This window comes from Hydra viridissima, unplaced genomic scaffold (genome assembly GCF_058129835.1).
Source record: "Hydra viridissima isolate aposymbiotic clone 2 unplaced genomic scaffold, HvirCarnegie_v1 scaffold_8, whole genome shotgun sequence".
Lineage (NCBI taxonomy): Eukaryota > Metazoa > Cnidaria > Hydrozoa > Anthoathecata > Hydridae > Hydra > Hydra viridissima.
This window is the reverse complement of record NW_028324307.1, coordinates 346878-367083: the sequence shown is the minus strand read 5'-3', so window position 1 is coordinate 367083 and position 20206 is coordinate 346878. Positions and strand designations below refer to the sequence as shown.

Sequence of the window (20206 nt, the reverse complement as noted above, 5' to 3'; positions counted from 1 at the left end):
AGCCCTTACAGAGCTTTTTAATAATATAAAGTAAAAAGAAAAATGCTCATTTAAATAGATAGTTAAGATGCAGCGGGTTAGGAATTTTATTTTTTTTTCATTGTTTTAAATACAAGCAGGCTTTTTTTCCTTTGTCTCCTTATCTGGAGCTTCTTTTCATGTTGAGTTTTTCATTTAAATCATCAATTCCTCGTCATATCAAAAATCGATATTTTAGGGTTGTTATAAAATGTGCTATAAGAACTATGTCTGGTACTCAAAGTTTCACGACTTGTTTCGTGCCATGAAATACAAAACAAAAATAATAAAACTTTTACAAAATTACAGAACTAAGATGGTATGTGATCTGAAGTCAAAAGACAAAAAGAAAAAAATAAAGAAAGAGTTTAGAGCTAGTCACCTGTGTCAAATTGGGAATTTAGTAGTTTCTATTTTTGTCTTTATTTAGAAGCCATTTCATTCTTTTTATTTCGTAGGTTTCCGTATGATTGCATACTTTTCATTCAAGCATAGCATGCAACTTTTTGAGGCTGAATTATACGATTTATCTTTATTTAGCAGCATGTGTAAAATTGGCTTCTTTTATTGTCAGTTCGTCTTTCGATGGCTCGTTAACTTTCTTATATTTTTCGGTATTAAAAGATCTATAAAGACCAAAACCACTTGAAATCTAGAACTGAGATCATTACTATCAAATGGTGCCGCTAAATCAATAGTTTATTTGCTATTTTCGGTATCAGTTTAATGATATTTATTTGATGATGATAATTGTTTTTTTAATACAAAGGCTGATCATCAAGTTTTTGTATGGTTGAATAGAGTTGTGAGGAAGATTTGAGAAAGTTTTCAATTTTTAAATTGGATCTGTTAGTCACGTTAAAAATGAATTTATCTTTAAAAATGTTAATGAGATTTTTATTTTTCTTATTGAGGATCACTGTTTATTTGGAAGCAGCAAAGGCCGTCATCTCTATATAAATCTCTTGTATTTAGTCAGAATTCTTTGGCAATATTGTATAATTTGAAGAAGCCTTCTGACTCGATTAATTCGGCTCTATCAAAACGTTTCTTAGTGACGTTAAAATTAGTTGTTTCATTTTTTAATCCGTCTATTAATTCCTGAACAAAGTAATATTTTTCTTGTATGATGGTTGTTTAAGTAATAAAAAGCCGTGAAATAGTTGTTTTGAAATGAAAGGGTAAAACTCGTCAATATGGTAATAAAAGTAAAAATATTTTTGTCAGGTAAGGACTCGAATCATTCTATTTATATCGTTTGTACTGTAATTGATGTAGATTTATCCAATAACAGTTTCCTTACTTTTCCGAGTTCAGCTTTAGCAGGGGTTCAATGATCGGCACTCTGAAGATAGTTGACAAATTTATCCTGACGATAATATACGTATATGCAGCATACCTCCTACTAAAATTTTATTTTCAACAACATGAAAAAACAAAGTTTCTTTGTAAAATATATAAAAGTTAAAAAAGTTAGCAGTAATCAAAAACTGACGTTACATGTTCGAACGTCCCATGTTCGGTTACTACGTTCAAAGTAAAAGTCGTAACCGAATATGTAAATAAGCTGAGCAACTAATATATATTTTTTGCTGCTCAACTTATTTTCATACTCTATTACTACTTTCACTTTGAACAAAAGCAAACATTTTTCATTGCGACAATTACTCCGGTGATTAAAGGCCAGTCTGAGAATATTTCGTTTTTTTTTTCGTGTTATTTTTGTTTAAACGCGTGTGACGTGTTTTCGCATTAAGAATTTGACGTTAATTATACCGTTTTCAAAGGCCGACCTTGTTTTTATAGAAACAGATAAAAATATACAGGTAAATGTAAACATTTATATTTGATAAAAGGATAAAAGTAGTAATTTTTTTTTTTAAATATAAATGTTTCTATTTATCTATTTAAAATATATGTTCTTATTGAACTTGAGGTTCCAAAATGTTGCATACTTTTTGTGAATACTGCTCAGAAATACCTTTATTAGCTCACCAACCAAATTCTTCTTATGGACAATTTACTAGATTTTCTGTAAAAAATTTTCTTTCTTCAATCCGAATGTGAAGATACTGGCACTAAAAATCATCATATTTTTTCTTTTTTTTTAAAATGATAGATTTCTTTTAGGCCTCCTAAAATTTCAGCTTTCTTATAAACAGTTTAGCTATGTTCTTAGGTTCGAATTTAAATGTTCGAAACCTCTTTAACTTTGTTTCCTTTCCTTTTTTTTTGCGAAATTTGCCCGGTAGAAATAGGAAAAACATTAAAAAATACCCCTTAAAAGTCTTTTTACTTTTTAAGGGGTATTTTTCACTCGCCTATAATACAGAAAGTTATAGGTCAACCCTGGTATACGTTTATCCTGATATTTTTACTTTTTCACTTTTCATTACCCCAAGCATAGACTACATCTTAACCTTTGACTCTAACAAATCAGAGATAACTTACTTGAGTTTAGGAAATAAAAGTTTATAGATAAACATAAGGTAGTAAAATATTTTCTTTCTAAAACAAAATACATTTACAGATTGTCTTTAAAACTGCATTAAAATTAGGTTTACTGGCCCTGTCATCAGTCTGATCCACCATAAGCTTTACATAATCACACATATATCAGCCTTTGTCAACCTCCAAAGGTTTTCCGAAGTATTTTCTAGAAATTAACAATGGAGAAGCTGGATGAATGAATGAAATTTAGCAAAACCTTATTGTAAGATATAACACAATTATTTAGTGATCAATTAATGGTAAAAAAAAAAGATTACTTAATATATAATATTATCATTTCTTACTTTTGCAATGAAACGATCTGCTTAATACTATGATCTTATTTCCATATATTGCATTTTGAAGAGTGCTTGATATTCACTTTTAATTGTCCTGTGAGAAACAAGGATTAAAAAGTTGTCAGTATTAATCCAGCACCTTGTTTTTTATACAAAATATAATCTAGTTATCTCATAATGAAAAAAAAAAAAAATTAAATGGAATTCAAGGAAGAACTTTAAAAAGTTTCACTCTTATATTTGCATAAGTTTTATTTAGACCCACCACCAATTAAAACTTCAAGGTTGACTAAAGACAAATAATTGATGAAAAACATTTGGATTTTACATCTTTTCCTGGTACATCCAAAACTTGCCTTGTTTTTTATATCATTTTTACATTTGCTGAAAAATGAAAATTTCACAAAACTTGTAGCACTAATTGAAAAAAAAACAACATAATATATCGCAAAACATATTTAAATTACTCAAGTTAGATGTATGTATGATTGCATGAATATATGTATGCATTTATGCATACATGCATACATGGATATATGTACATACGTATGTATGCATGCATGCATGTATGTATGTATGTATGTATGTATGTATGTATGTATGTATGTATGTATGTATGTATGTATGTATGTATGTATGTATGTATGTATGTATGTATGTATGTATGTATGTATGTATGTATGTATGTATGTATGTATGTATGTATGTATGTATGTATGTATGTATGTATGTATGTATGTATGTATGTATGTATGTATGTATGTATGTATGTATGTATGTATGTATGTATGTATGTATGTATGTATGTATGTATGTATGTATGTATGTATGTATGTATGTATGTATGTATGTATGTATGTATGTATGTATGTATGTATGTATGTATGTATGTATGTATGTATGTATGTATGTATGTATGTATGTATGTATGTATGTATGTATGTATGTATGTATGTATGTATGTATGTATGTATGTATGTATGTATATGTATGTATGTATGTATGTATGTATGCACCTGCAACATATCCCAAGTATATTACACAGAAAATGAATCATTAAAATTAGAAAAGTGAATTAATATTTTAAAGTTCATTTTAGTAATTGTTTGCCAAAAAACGTTATGCTCAAAGGTTATGTTTAGGGGTGCAACCGAACACTGATTAAAGCTACACTTGCCATAAATCATTCGAGTAGGCGTTATTCACTATTCGACCATGAATTTAATTTGAGATTCTGAATTAATAAGTAATTTTTCACTCTTTAAATAGGAAAGTATCAAGATTTAAAATAGATGGGAAGTAAATCAAAACGTTTTCAGTGAAGAACTTTAATTTTAAACAAAGTTAAACTGTTGTTTTTTAACAACCCAATCAAAAGATGTATGCAGCGAAAAAAACAACAAGAGTCACACGAAGCAATACAGCTGTAAACAAATCTCAGTAAGACTGTTCTAGAAAATAGGTTTTAGTGTTTTATTTTATCTACTTGCATTGAAATTTTAGCAAAATGACAGTTTTGTATTCTTAGGGGCAATAGTATGCAACCATTTCAACTAATTAATACTGGGTTATCTGGGGATGAATTTAACTTAAATATCAATGCTTTACAAATAATCGAAACTGAAGCAAGACCAATTACTGCTATTGCAATCGTTGGACCTACTAGGAGTGGTAAAAGCTATTTGATGAATAGGCTAATGGGAAAAAGTGATGGTTTCCCACTTGGTTCATCTGTTTGTTCAAAGACCAAAGGGTTTTGGTTTTGGAAAGGAGATTTTTTTACAGATCCAAAACGCTGTCTTCTCCTTCTTGATGTGGAGGGACTCGGAGATCCCAAGAAATTCAATTATGGAACTCATGACTTGAAATTGTTTACTCAGGCATTATTATCTAGCAGTATGTTCATCTATAACACGATGGGAATCATTGATGCTTCTGCTTTAGACTGCCTTCATCTGGCCACCAAGATTGTTGATGATATGATGAGGAAAGACGCTCAGTCAGAAAACGAAGACTTTGGAATTATCTTTCCGCACTTTATTTGGGCCATTCGTGATCAGTTTCTGGAAATGAGAAATGAGAATGGCAAGATTTTAACGCCTGATGAACTTCTTGAGGATTATCTAAATCCTGTTAAATTACCAAGTGATGCCACTAAAGAAAGGAAAGCAAGCGTTGAAGAATATAACTATGTAAGAAATAATGTTAGAGAGTTTTTTCCAAAAAGAAACTGTTTTTTATTTCCCAGACCTGCTGCTGACGAAAATCTTGGCAACCTTGACAAATTAACAAAGGACAATATTTTTCCAAAGTTTACTGAGTCAATGGATTTATTTCTCACGTTTGTCCAGTCTACTGCTAAGATTAAAAATATTGAAGGTTCAAGTTTAAATGGACGTGCTTATTCGAGAATGTTTCAAACTTTTTTTGAATCTATCAACAAAAAAAACCTCAGCATCAGGTCTACTTATCAAACGATTGCCCATGAAGAAAACCAGAAAGCATTCCAGACTGCCATTAAGCTGTTTAACAACATTTTTGCCAACACATTATTTCCAATATCAGCTCAAAACTTCGCTGAGCTTTCTAAAAAAGCTATAGAAAATGGACATAACTCTTTCCTGGAAAACTGTATTGGCATCAAACCCACTTCCAATTTGCTCTCAGATCTAAATACTACTTTAAAAGATCTGGTAAGTAAAATGGAAAAAGAAAACAGAAAGTCATCCAAAAAAAAATGCGAACTGATTTTGAACAAACTTTACGAACCTATTGACACAAGTATTGAGCAGTATTTTGTGGATGGAGGTTACAATCAGCTGAGAAAAGACATAGATAACCTCACCGCTAAATATAACGATTTAAATGATGATAATGTTGGACCCTGTAGATATGATGTTTTTCAAAGATTTCAGAAAGAAAGGGTAAGTACTCTGTCTGTTTTCGGCATATTAACTTATTTAGATAAAAATTAAGGTAAATTTTTTAAAAGTAACTTTTCACAATTTACAAACAGCAGATTTCTTTTATTATATTTTTATATTTAAAGCATTGAAACTATTTTTACAGCTTCTGCCAATTTTGAACCATATACTACGTTCAGAAAACCAAATGAGCGAACTTATCAAGAAAGAAGCTGATGCTAAATTAGCTTCAGAAAAAACTGATATCGAGAACAAACGCCTCGCTTCAGATTTAAAAGCGCAGGTATAAATGTGTGTGCATATACATACATACATACATACATACATACATACATACATACATACATACATACATACATACATACATACATACATACATACATACATACATACATACATACATACATACATACATACATACATACATACATACATACATACATACATACATACATACATACATACATACATACATACATACATACATACATACATACATACATACATACATACATACATACATACATACATACATACATACATACATACATACATACATACATACATACATACATACATACATACATACATACATACATACATACATACATACATACATACATACATACATACATACATACATACATACATACATACATACATACATACATACATACATACATACATACATACATACATACATACATACATACATACATACATACATACATACATACATACATACATACATACATACATACATACATATCTACATACTGCCCATAGCTAGAACTTTTTCGACAGTCTGCTTTTGAGTTTTTTAGTGTTAGAAAACGTTTTGGTTTTGGCGGGAAATCATTTTAATCTTAAAACTCGATTTTCTCTTTATTTGGAGGTTCATTATAAAACTGTTAAGCGACCTTGGATCTTGATTGACTCAATTAAATTTAGTTTTTTTTTGTTTAATGTAGATTTTCACTTTGAGTAAAAGTAACACTGAATATCATTATTTTAACATTTCTGAGATTTTATTTGTTTTTTGCTTACATTATTGATTTTACCAAAGAAGTGTTTTATTTACACATTACAAGTAATTTATGTTAAAAGGAAAGACAGTTTTAAATTAAGATTAACTTATAGTGTTGATAAATTATGGTTGGTAAATTGATGCTGCTGTGGAGATGCTTTTATGTCTAAAATGGTAGTGTTTCATGAGAACTACCCTTCGCCATAAGGAAAGCGCAATTATAGTCTCAATGGAAAAGTTAAAAAAAAAAAAAATAACAACTTTGCAGATAATATGGAGTAACTCAATAGATGGGTATTAAAAAACTGAAATCATAACTCAAGTAACAGAGAAAAGCTATTCTGTAGAACAAAGTCTTTACCTATATAACCCTAATTTAGAAGATTACACCTACAGTAAAAATGATTGCAATTTTAGGAGGGTGAGTAATAATAGAATGCACAAACGGCCAATGAAGTCTACGAGCTATCTGAGGAAAAGGATTAAAGTAATAAATAATTCAGAAAAGAAATCCTCTAAAATCTGAAAAGATCTATGAAAGTTGCTAAAACGTGTCTCCGTACCAATATTTAATAGCTCACGAATGATACCAATTTAAAATAGCTCACGAATGTTGCAGGAGCTCTGTTCAACACCTTCTTTGATCAAGCTCCTGCTACAGAGTATAAAACTACTGCTGTCTTGCTAATATCTAGCTGGTGGTGCCTCAAAAGTTGTTAAAGGGCTCGGACATTCGTCATATGCCTAAGGAGCTGCTAAAGAGAGACTTGAAAGAAAATATGGGAAGTAAGAAGAAAATCTTCTCAAAAAGTTCATGAGATATTGAAAGATTTACTGATTTCCTCGAAATTCGTCACAAATCTAAAGAAGCTTAAAGAACTGAAAAGCTCGGTTAAGGAACTTTGTATCACAGACTTAAAAAGAAGATTCCAGACCTGATTTTAATACAATTTAAACATTAGATAAAAGAGTATGAAATAGATGAAAACATTGAAGCACTTAGAAAGTTCATTAATGAAGAGGTAAACTTTCATGTAGCAGCAGCAAAAACGCTCCTGGGTTTACAAAAATGAACTGGTGATAAACAGAAGCAATCAGGGGGGAGTTTATTTTACGGAGAAAAAAATAAAATAAACAAAGTGATGTGGTCAAGAAAAGTGTTGATTTGTAAAAACGATTATGCAATTTGGGAATACCCAATGCTTAAAGCTCACGTTAGAGTATAACGCTAGAAGATAGCTTAGAAGCAAAGTATATGACTTAGATGCATGAATTTTAATAAATTGTCGAATTAATGTAAAATTTGTGGAACTGCTAAACTGATAATTGTGCGTAAACTCATATTCGGTTGCTTCATAAGAAAAACTCGAAAACGAACCAAGTATGAATTCTTAAGAACTAAAAACAAAACAAGAGAAAGTGGTCATTGAAAACTCTCTTATTTCAAACTACACTTGACGAATGAGCTACATATCTCTGTGAACGCTGCCATTTGTTCTATGAAATGGAAGTAAAAATGTTGCGATCAACGCAATTTTTACTTGAATATCGTAGTACCGAGACGCACTTGAACACTGATGTAGCAGCTAAATTGTTACTTCAAGATAAACAAAAAAAGCAACTGTTCACATGCTAAATATTCAGATTGTTTCAATTGGACGATGCCAGTTGAATACCTGTTCGAATCATTTTGTAGAAAAACGAACATGGAAACTTAAAAGTAGTCAATTGGACTGCACTTTGGAACAAACGGAAACATATTAAACTTTCATGTGTTGGACCAAAACCAACAAAAGACATTCTGATTGGTTTGGATTATGGTGAGTAACAGTGTATAAAAAGGGAAGTCAAAGGAGGACCTAACGAAGCAATTGCTATCTCACACCACATGGACGGACATCTATTAGAGATTTTGGTGAGTATCTATCAACACACTATAAAATTAGCATCAATCAACAAAGATGTAGAAGACATAAATAACCCCTAAGAAGGTAATGGAAAGGTGAAGAAAATGAAGATTTGAAAATAGGAAAACACGGAAAAGCATCTAATTAAGTGCAAAAGTCTCGGTAGTGACTATTACAAGATGATATAGCAATATCAAGAAGAAGGATAGTTTGAAAAAAATAGTAAAAAAATGTAACCACCAGTTGGTACTTTCCAGTTATCTGCCTCGATAAATTAACAGCTGAAATTAGAATAAATTTGGAGGGTTCTGGAAAATAAATGGTACGTGATATATTAATGTTTTAAGTTTCAGCAAGATCTAGAGACGGTTCTAAAATTTTAAAATTACCCAACACCTTTGACTTGTGATATAGTGGATATGTATTTAAAAATCAAAATACACCAGAATGATCAAAATTTTTAACGGATTTCATAGAAAATCTGGACCCTAAAGCAGAAGCCGAAGTTATTTCCAACTTATTCAAATGATATTTGAAATTAACTCATAGCCTTTTATGGCACAGCATATGGCACAAAAACACGGACAAAAATACTTAGAAAAAATACCTATACCCATTAAAAATACATAAGCTTTAGAAGTATTTCATGGCTCAACCTATATGGATGGTTTAATGAGTTTAGTTGTATAAGGAAAAGCAAAGATTTAATTTTACTTTAAGCTACCAGAACTGTAGTATTCAGCGGGAATGTACGCAAAAAGATAGCTGTTAAACTCAATTGAAGTCCTAAAGATTATACCAAAAACTGATTATTCCAAACATTTCAATTTAGATTTTGGAAAGTTACTATCATTAATCGCACTTGGAGTTTCCTGGAAAGCAAAACCAGATCTATTCACCTTCAAAGCTATTTTACACGAAGAAGAAAATACAACTATTAAAAACAGTTTTCCTTAAAAAATAGTAATACTGTTTGATCCATTAGGATTTCTGTCGCTCTACACCAATTCAATCAAAATTTTTATGGAAATATTGTAGATTAATGGAACATAGTGGATTAATAAAATTCCGGACAAGAATTTTAATCAAGTGAGAGCAGAGTTTCAGGAAATAGAAGACCTTCCGATAATGAAAATTCGTTGATGCTTGTAAATTATGTAAATTTTTAAAAAGCAAATCCATTCACAGTTTTACAGATGCTTCTAACGAGGCGTATCGAGCTATTACTTACCAACAATGTTTTTACGACACTGGAGAATTCAAATACAGAATCTTATTGCCAGAATCTAGAGAAAGTCGCTTGAAATCTATTAGTATCTCAAGACTTGAGTTAGTTGGAACAGCACTTAGTTTAAAAATTGTGGAGGTAATTGAGGCTTTCTATATTGTACTAAAGGATGTAATTTTATATTTACTCGAATGTTTTACGCTTATGAGAAACTTAAATAGAAAATTTTAGCTATTTGATGCCAACCGTGTTGGATTAATTCTATTGAAAGCCAAGCTGAAGCAAAGGAGGTTCATACTAACAAATAAAAATATAAATACATACAAACAAATAAAAAAAGTGAAATAAAAGAAAGGCTGCATCGACAACTGTTAGGATTTCCACCCAAAACACAAGCCGACTGCTTTACATAAATAGATTTTAAAATAGGAAAAAGTTTATCAGTACGTACAAAAATTGAAACAACAGCTGATGAATATCAAGACTGTGATTACATTAAACTTAAATATGATGCGATGCAATAAAAGTACAACCGTGTCCCGCAAGGAATGGTTCTTCTACCCGCCATTTGTCTAAAAGAATCATTACAAACGTTGGCAAGAACTGGTATAGAATTTGCTTAACCATTTCTTTGTATTCAATGAAAGAGGAGAACACAAAGCAATAGGTATTTATGCTCATTTAGGTGTTTAATATCTAGACTATTTTATCTCGAGGTTATGGATACTGATTCGTTTCTAAACGCGTCTTATCGGATGGTAAAAAGAAGAGAAATACCAGTGGAAGTACTGTCAGATAAAGGGGCAAGTTTTGTTAGTGGAAATAGTAAGAACTCCTTAACAAAATAAATATCAATTTAATAGTTTAACAGCTAACAAAGGAATCAAATGATATTTCAACGCTCGCTTTTGAACACATAGTTGTTTATTTGAGGTAATGATAATAGCTGAAAAACGAAAGTTGCTACAGTACTTGGAAAAGCTGATGTTATAGATTGAGCATTTTATACAGGTGTCGAAAGTTTTTTAAACTCTAGACCACAACCTAAAGATAATGTACAACTGATTGCTAATCATTTCTTGATGAGACAAGTCGGAAGATAACTTGTTCTTGATTAGTTGATATCGATGGTTAACATCCCGAAAAACGTTAGACGTCAAGTGCAAGAGTTGATTTGTCATTTTTGGAAACTGTGGATACAAAAATGGTTTCTCTTACTACCATGGCGGTATATATGGAATCATGTATAAACAGATATTTAAAAAATATGACATTGTATTAGTAATTTCTCCAGATATCCCTAGAGGAAATCAACCAAAAAGATGATTTAAAGAAGTTTACAAAAGTAAAAACAACTTGTTAGAATAGCAAAAGAAAAAGTTGGTACGAAGAATTTATACAATTTTTCTTTGGTGTACTCTTATCCATCTTTGATGGATTGGAATCCATTAACGGATAGAATAATCAGAATAAATTTCAGCAAAAACTTACGTTCTCCTTGTAGTGCTTGCTTGCTATCATAAAAGCACAAGCATTGTTATGTACGTCTCCACAGTAGCACCCATTTAATGATAGCGTACACATTACCAAAAGTAATTATTTTAGACTTATGTTTAGACTTATTTTAGACTTAATGTCTTTTATTTTATAAATAACTACTATAATATAAACCAAAACAATTTATATGAAAATTGAATAAAAATTTTAGAAATATTAAAGTAATTTAGTATCACAATTGGGATCATAAGGTAATCAAAGAATATACATATATTCTTTGATCCCACACACACACGCACACGCACCCACACACACACACACACACACACACACACACACACACACACACACACACACACACACACACACACACACACACACACACACTCACACACACACACTCACACACACACACACACACACACATACATATTCATAGTAATTACAAAAGGTATAACTTATAAAATGTTGCTGCTTTTAGGAGCTCGCAATCGAGTCAGAAAAGAAGGCAGCAGAAAATAACTTGAAAATGATTACAGATAAGTTAGAAGAACAACATAAGGAAAAAATGGAACAACTAAAAAGACATCTTCAAAACCAAGAAACTGAGGTGTGAGCTTTTATTAACAAAATTAAACACACATAAAAATGAATACCATAGAAAAAAGTTGAACTTAAGATATATATTACAAATCTTTTTTGCCAAATGCAACTCTTAAAGTGGTTCAACTTTGATTGCAGCTTAATAGAATCAAAAGTAACGCAGCAGAAACCATCGAATTTAAAAAAGTATGTCAGGATATGTATGAAAATCAAACGAAAGAATTTGAAAAGCTGAGGAAGATACATCAAGAAGAAATGGATAAACTAACAAAGGAACAAAAAAGGATGAACAAAGAATATGAAGAAAATTTAAGAAAAACACAGATAGAACAGAGTAAGTTTTTTGTAATTAAAGGTTTTCTATTTCAGTCCTTTTTAAGCTATATGTTAATATAAACAGTTAGAAAAATTCATTTCCAAACCTTTAAAGAATATCAATGCAGGAATTATTTTTTAAATTTATTTAAAGGATCGATGTAAAAACATTTATACAGAGTTGTCCGTATATTACGTCACACTTCTTTTAACCATTTTTCCACCTTTTCTCTCCTTATAACAAGTTGTTACGTTTTTGAATCCCACACATTTGCGCCATGAGTTTAAGTTAGGTAGGGGGGGAGGTTCGGGACAGGGCCCTTTACATAAAAGTTTTTCATAAATGTTCAAACCCACTAGATAACAAATTTTAGTTTAAAATACATAGTTGGAATTAAGTTTTATTTTATTTGTTGCATTCAACATATGATTATAGTTAAGTTGTATTTTACTGTTTAAAACACATCAAGATCAGTTCTGTGGTAATATTGACAAAATGTTTAGCTGTCCGTGGTATTTGTGTAAGTGTTCAACTAGCATTTGAGATGACATGAGAAATTTGTGTCAAACATCTTTCCAGGGAGTGAATTGAATATCAGACTATTACAACTCATCATCTTCAATTCACTCAATGAGCTCCCAAATTTCCTCAATCTAACTGATTGTCAAAAGTTCAAACTGACAATGCGCTGCTGAACGAGCTAGTCTTTAAGGGATCGGATGACGCTCAGGATTTAATGAACAAAATGACGAGAATTGTAGCCATACAATCAAATGATTCTTCAACATTATATTAGATGCAAAATATGTGCAGCAATTCTTTTTTGAAAAATCGACTCTAAGGAAGGGATCGCACAGATGGACAGAAAATATCTTAGTATAGGACCTCATATGCCACTGTCAAGTTTTGAAACAACACCATCCAAACTTATAGCTTGTACAACAGAACTTGTGTTTTTTGTGTTCGATTGGACATTAAAGTTCTTCTTTTGGCACTTGTAAGAGAGTGGTTAGAGGAATTAGAAAAAGGTCAGATATGACGGTGATGTAGAACTCTTTTGGCTGCGTACTACATCTCCTAATCTCTCTTGATAATATAAAAACATGTCTTGTTTTTGCATAATGTGTATAACAGCTGCTATATTTAATTTCCAACGAATCAAAGGTGATTTCCGATATTTCTACTACTATATATTTATTAATAAGGTTGTTGAATCATTTATTTATTTTGCATAGTAATACACAATTAACTATAAATCAAAATATTTTTGGATCACTAAGTTTGATACCCTTCCCCTCCACCCTGTAACAAATCATCCCAAAATAACAAACTTCTCTCTTCTTCTAAGCGCGACATAATAAATGGACATCTCCTATGAAGTTTTGCTAATTTTTTTCTTTAACTTCTAATACTTTAAAGTTTTATATGAAATAATTACCAAAGAAAACAAATTATAAAATAGAGTTAGAGTGAGTTTGTTTAAAGTATTGCTTTTTCATTTCTAATTTTACTATATAAATTTTTTAAAGTACTTTATGAATTTATTTACCAAATGTTAAAAAAATGAAAACCTACAGTAAAGAAAAGATTTAATGTATTTTAAAATTTTTAAAGTAAAAGATTAAATCTTAAATTTATTGACCAGTATTTAACTGAAAATTGTCAATCAATATTTTTCTTTTAGATAAATATAGTGGCCTCCTTGAAATCCTTCCTAAAGTAGCTCCCGTTGCCGGTTTTGTTTACGATCTTTGTAAAGAATTAAAGAACACAAATCCAAATTATCAATGCTAAATGCATAGAGAATAGAATAGTTTATTTCTTAAAAGCATTTTATCTATTGTTGTTATGTTATTGTCAAAATATCTATTGTTTCTTTAGGAAATTTTTCTTTATACGCCTACTTAATAATTCATTACTCTGGCTGAGAAAGCTCTTCCCAAAAGCCTAACGTATAATCTTACCATCCTTAATTAATGAGTAGATCAAATAATAGTGTTGTATTCCAAAATCCAGATTTATCATCTATCAACCTTCTGTTAGTTCAAGGTAATAAAATATCATTTCAATACATTGAGCCACCTTCATTATTCTTTATAGAATCAACATTATTTTTTTTTTGCAGATCACCATTAGATGCAAAATATTTTATGAATTTTGAATACAATCTGGTATTAGGAGAATTCACGGAAAATAGCCGAAATGAACTTTTACAATTTTTTAGCGATAATAGACATTTAAAGTATATTCCATGTAATTTGAAAACAACAAATATTATTTTCCAAAATATATACAATATTTTCAATATAATTTATATAAAATAGAAATTATGTAAAATAGAAGTAAAACACTAAATGACATTAATATACTTTAAAAAAATCAAGAGGTTTATTTTCGCAGTACTAAAAAGCATATTAAACAGGACGAAAGCACGAAAACCCATTCTTACGTAGAGTTAATTTTTACTGTACCAAACATTAAACTTGTAACTATTTTTCAATTGATAATGTTATTTTCATTTTTAATGATAATGTTATTTTTAATTGTAATTGATATTGTTATTTTTATTTTTTCTCATGACCTGCTAACCTGGGGTAGTTTTATTGCTTACTTTTAAAAACTTTTATTTCAAATTGGTAGTCCATAGAACTAAGAAAAAGTCTGAGAAATGGTTGGTGGAATATACCAGGTTACTTTGCATCTATAAACAAAAATAAATTTGCCATTTGACAAGTTAGCATAGTAACTTTACCACTCACTTTCACAAAATTTCCATAGTTCCTCAGATAATTTATTTCGGAGCAACTTTACCAACACCTACCTTAAGAAAGCATTAAATTAATATTTCGCCTAGTAATACTTAACAAATAGGGAAATCTAATAAACCTCTCTATATATCATGGACTCTATATAAAATTTCATAGTTAAATAATGTTGTAATTGTAATAGCTTAACCAGAAGGACTTCCTTGTTATTTATTTTTATTCAGTCCTCCCTCACTCTCTAAAAACTATATAAACATCTTCCCAAGGGCCCCAAGTAAAATGTTGAAAAATGTGAACACATTTTTGACCTTAGACAACAATTGACATTTATAAAGACATACTTTTGTGTATAAAATTTTGTTTAGTCATCTGTTATTTTAACATTTTTTGCATCATGACACCTAGAATCAACTTTTGGAGTAAAATATCTCTTAAGTCGGATATTTTAGAGTTATTTAAAATAAATACTACTTCAGTAAGTCAAAAATGTCACAAATAGAGACGGATTAAATATATGGGTGATTCTTAAAGAAAGTCTTTAAGAATCACCCATATATTTTAGTCTTTAAGAATCACTCTATTGTTAGGCTGATTAATCCTATAATCAATTTTAAAGGATTTCGCGAAAAAAAAGCTTATTTAAAACTAGCTATAAGATCGAAAGCTCTTCAAATCCTCTTCTATAAAAATAACAATTTTGATTATTATTTTTAATAATAATTTAACAAAATCCTCAACCAAGTATTAAACCAACTTTAAAATAAAAATGAGAAAGCTAACTAAGGTAACTCTTTTTATTTGGCACTCGATATTCGCTAGTATTTTGCGTAATTTCTTTTTAGTAGTTTAAATGTATTATTTTTGAACGACCGAACAAACACCGTCTTAAGTTCAAATTAAACAAACGTTTACTTTTTAGTTCAAACTGTGAAATTATTTGAAATGCTAAATAAACATGATGTTTGTTCATTTTCACCAGGTGCTTCATTTACTGCTGTCTTTTAATCTCAATTTTAAAAAAATCCACTACCTAAACCTTTGAGCCATATACTACATATCCTTGAAATGAATTTTTACGCAACCATTGTCAGCTTTATCTGTTCCTATGTTCTCACTTGTAATAAGCTAGTGACCAGTGCCGAATTAATGAACCAATTCAAAAGGTGGAGCAATCAAGACAGAAGCGCGAGCCAATCTCCTTAGGACTCACCATTCTGATGGTTTACTAACGGGCGCGACTGCAACTGCTGGTGGGTTAGGCGTGTCAGAGTGCTATAGACGAGCGCAGCGGACTAGTGCGCTGTAACAATACAGTACAGAAACAAGTTGAATGCCACATGTCTCAATATGAACTTCAAATCTGATTACGACGATAACTGGAATAGGGAGATCATTACTAACAAGGATAGTTACGAAAAAATAAAAGAGAAGGTTAATGGTGGAAGATTCAAGCTCAATAGTTGTATCCGGAAGGCAAGTTTTCCCTACAAGCCATAGGATTCTCATGTGGATCGAATCTTAATACAAGACAAACGGAACGGTCGGTTGTTCTGGACGTGCCAACCAAAAGAGATCACTGGTTCCAGCAGGGAAACCCACGCTTTTCAGAAGTTGACTGGAGCAGAAAGTGCTTGTGGTTTTCTAATCAGGACTACAAGTCAGTGCGCGCCGTTGACTATTACCAGATAGCATTTACCGATTGCGAAAATACAGATGTGAATTGTATCTCCAACCATATAAAAGTATTTTTGGCATTGTAGCAATATTATCTAAGCATTATTTTTAGCAATATTATTTTATTTTTTTTTATAGGTCTTGTCTTATATGAACTATGCCTTGTTAACGTCGAAGTCAACATTTTCCGACAGCATGCAGTCCACTTAATACTATGTATATAGCCTAAATTTTAAAAAAATCTCATTTAGTACTTATGGCTCTTAACAAAATTTTTGCACGTTTTTTCTCTGCCTTTTTTTAAATATTTTTTGGCCATCTTTAGTCGTTAAACCAGCAAACAGTGCGAAAAATCTTCTAAAAACCTGGCTTTGTATACTAATTTTTTTATGCAATTTTTTTTTTTCAAAATTATCTTTGAAACCAACTAATTAATACGATTAAAAGAGTATTAAATGTCTTAATTAATTAATTCTCTATCGAATGGTATATAACACGAACTGGTTAGATTTACCAGTCTTGAGTAAATGTTAATCCAATTAGAAACCTGTATTTTTAATGTAGCAAAAATAAAGAGTCAAATTTAACGACTTAAGTTGAAATATCTCAACAAAATGTTATCCGAACGTTCTAAGGTTTGGTGGCTGATTTCTTTAAAACTATATAAACGTTCTTGCGAAAATAAATATAAAGTTATTATTTTTATATCTTGAGTTATTCGCATTGGTAAATACTTGGGAAAATAAAAGACAAAAATGGATAGAAAAGCTGTTTTAGACAACGTACAATTGCAAATTGTAGGTCTGCTAAAAGATAAAACAAAAAGCTCGATAAAAGAAAAAGTTCGAATGTGCAATGTTTGGCTCAAATGTGTACAAATAACATTGAAAAACCGCGAGCTGCATAATGATGTCTAAGATTTACTAAGGTTTGGTAGGCCTTTAAAGCTAACTTCAAGAGACCAAAGTTATCTTTATGGAAAGGTTGGACAAGAATATAAAATTTCTTACTTGTACTTTAATCAAACGCTATATAAATCCTTTTCCGATTTACTGAACGTTGAGGAATCTATTAAAGTTGCAGAAATTTGAAGAAATGAAAAGCGTAGAGTTTTTAGTTTTAGTATCTAAATTTAAATTTTAACCAGCCCTTCTTTGATGCTATAAAAGTCAATATTGTCTTGATTAGCAGACAAAAGATCTTTGCAATTATAATTACGTAAGTATTTATCGATTGAAATTACTAAGATATAAAAGTGCATATTGAAGGGTAGCTATATTGATTTCCATTCTGTGAAAATGATCAATCATTTCTCTATTTCTCCAGTTCTCATATTACAAGTTTAAAAATTTTTAAAAACAATTTAAATTTAAAACAGTTTAGAAACAATTAATTCCGTAAAGTCTAAATCAACTGAGCTATCATTATATTCTAAAAATCCATCATGGAATTTAATACCATTTTTAAAATGTCTCATAGTGTCATTTAAAATGTGTCATATCAGTAGAACAAACAGTATATTATGGAATAAAAGTTTGCGCTTCATGTCATCTTTGAGATTTTTTTCTATTCCAAGAGAAGAATGTTCTGAGCTCATCAATGATTCTTTTGGTGGTTTGCTATCATCATCAAAGTTTTGAGATTTTTCTGACTTTACTTTTAAATAAAATCTTCTAACTTTTAAATAATCTTCTTCCTTTTGAAGACCTTGCTTTGTACTGAAATTATTGAAACCATTAAGAAATATAAATTAGTTTAGCGGAAAAGCTTATGTTAATTTCGTTGACATTTATGACAACTATGAGAAAGAAAAATGTATTTGGAGGGGCTGCCATGCTAAAAGATAATGTTTACAACAAATGCCTCTATCCTAAAAAATATTTTGATATTATTTCTGAAAAAAAAAAAAAAAACAATAAATTTTGTTATAATTTTCATAAACACAACAATAATAAAGGAAAAGCAAATAAAGGAATGTGTTAGATCAATGTGTTGAAGACTTTTTAAAATATGATATTAGCTTTGCAAACTAAAGAGAAAATATTACTTTGTAATTCATTTTTGTGTAATTTGAAATTTAAACGACCAAGAAATTTATAACATACTAAATGCTGTCCCTAGACTCTAATTACGTAGAGACTGCGATGAAGAGGAAATTAAAACGTTAAAAAATAGCGAGTTTTTTATCCTGATGAAGAGCCTACAAAGCAAATGGCAGGAAAAATGACATAAGCATTAGAATGAACCAAATATGAAAAAATGTCTTGTATTGGACAACTTTAAAGAATTCTATACTGCATTCAAAATAATATTTCGAACTGAAAAAGTTAGTTTATCCAAATTATGCAGTCTAAAGCCTAAATGGTTAATTACAGAATGTTTTTACATTACACCAAAACACACATTTGTAAAAAAATACAATCAAAGGGGAGTTAACATACAAGAATTGATCACCTTTTTAAGTTAATATAAGATAGTAACAAAGTGAAACCCATTATCTGAACCATTATACCTCTTCTTAACCTTTAGAGCAAGAGTTTCATTTACCCTTCAATATACATTTTAATATCTTTATTTTAACAGGTAAATAGTAAATACTTGTAATGATAATTGCAAAGTATTCATCTTTAACTTTCAAGTCAACATTGACTTTTACAGCATCGACAAAGGGCTACTTAAAGCTTAACTTTAAATATTAAAACTAAAAATGCTCCAATTTTCATTTATTCCCTTACAATTGAATTTATTTTTAGAGATTTCCTGACCTCAAAATTACTGAGATATTAACTTTAAGCTTATCAGAGAAATTGTTCATAAAGTTACAAAAGAAGAAGAAGAATTTATAAATTATTTAAGAGAAATTATTAACAAAAGCTGAGCGAAAAGATCTGATGCAGCATGGTAAACTTTATAAAGTGATATCGCGAAAACCGCATGGTATTGATTGTTCAAATTTTCAGATTTTTTTATCTTATAATAAGTTTTCTCGGAACTCTATTTATTAAGCCATTCTGAAATGCATGGTTATATTTCAGAGTTTTTTTAGCTTGGTTGTCACAAGAACTTAATCCTAAAAAAATCTACATTAACCGGAGTTTAATAGAGATTTTCGTTTGCGTTTTTAATTACTTAAAAATTTTTATTAAATACTGAAGTATATTTATTAATCTAAGTAAATTTTTAGTTTGACTGATGAACTTGTTTAAAAAATTCAAAACTTTGTAAAAGTTACTGCAACGTAATACTGCTTAAATTTGGTCGCCGCGATGTATTTAGTTCAGCCACGATGTAGGGAAGAGTTGTAATGAATGGAAAAATTAGACTTCTTTACAAATACGATCAATATTTATATTGTGAATAATTATGGTGGATATATGATTTCAGAAGAAAAGATTATATCTTAAGTAACTATCCTTGAATGCTATAAAAAATTGAGCAAATAAAACATTACTAAAAAT

At 30.0% G+C, this 20206-nt stretch overlaps 1 protein-coding gene across 3 annotated transcripts; it reads left to right on the top strand.

The window, feature by feature from the left end:
• The first annotated feature begins 1107 nt into the window (after positions 1–1107).
• Positions 1108–14596, top strand: LOC145186706 (guanylate-binding protein 5-like). 3 transcript variants are annotated; one of them, XM_090096202.1, is made up of 8 exons: positions 1108–1245; positions 4077–4247; positions 4336–5731; positions 5877–6014; positions 11872–12000; positions 12132–12327; positions 13994–14358; positions 14435–14596. In XM_090096202.1, the coding sequence occupies exons 2-7, from the start codon at positions 4186–4188 to the stop codon at positions 14101–14103; spliced, it is 2031 nt and encodes a 676-aa protein (XP_089952328.1). In that variant the 5' UTR covers positions 1108–1245; positions 4077–4185; the 3' UTR covers positions 14104–14358; positions 14435–14596. The 3 variants fall into 3 exon arrangements, with proteins under 3 accessions (XP_089952328.1, XP_089952329.1, XP_089952330.1); XM_090096203.1 differs by having other exon boundaries at positions 1140–1245; positions 4322–5731; XM_090096204.1 differs by lacking the exon at positions 4077–4247 and having other exon boundaries at positions 1140–1245.
• The last annotated feature ends 5610 nt before the right edge of the window (positions 14597–20206 follow it).

Bases quoted from the DNA above. Each gene is read 5' to 3' on its own strand.
- LOC145186706 (XM_090096202.1), top strand. From the start codon at position 4,186: ATGTATGCAGCGAAAAAAACAACAAGAGTCACACGAAGCAATACAGCT. The intron at 5,732-5,876 runs GTAAGTACTCTG...CTATTTTTACAG, and splicing joins AAAGATTTCAGAAAGAAAGG to CTTCTGCCAATTTTGAACCA. The intron at 12,001-12,131 runs GTGTGAGCTTTT...CTTTGATTGCAG, and splicing joins TTCAAAACCAAGAAACTGAG to CTTAATAGAATCAAAAGTAA.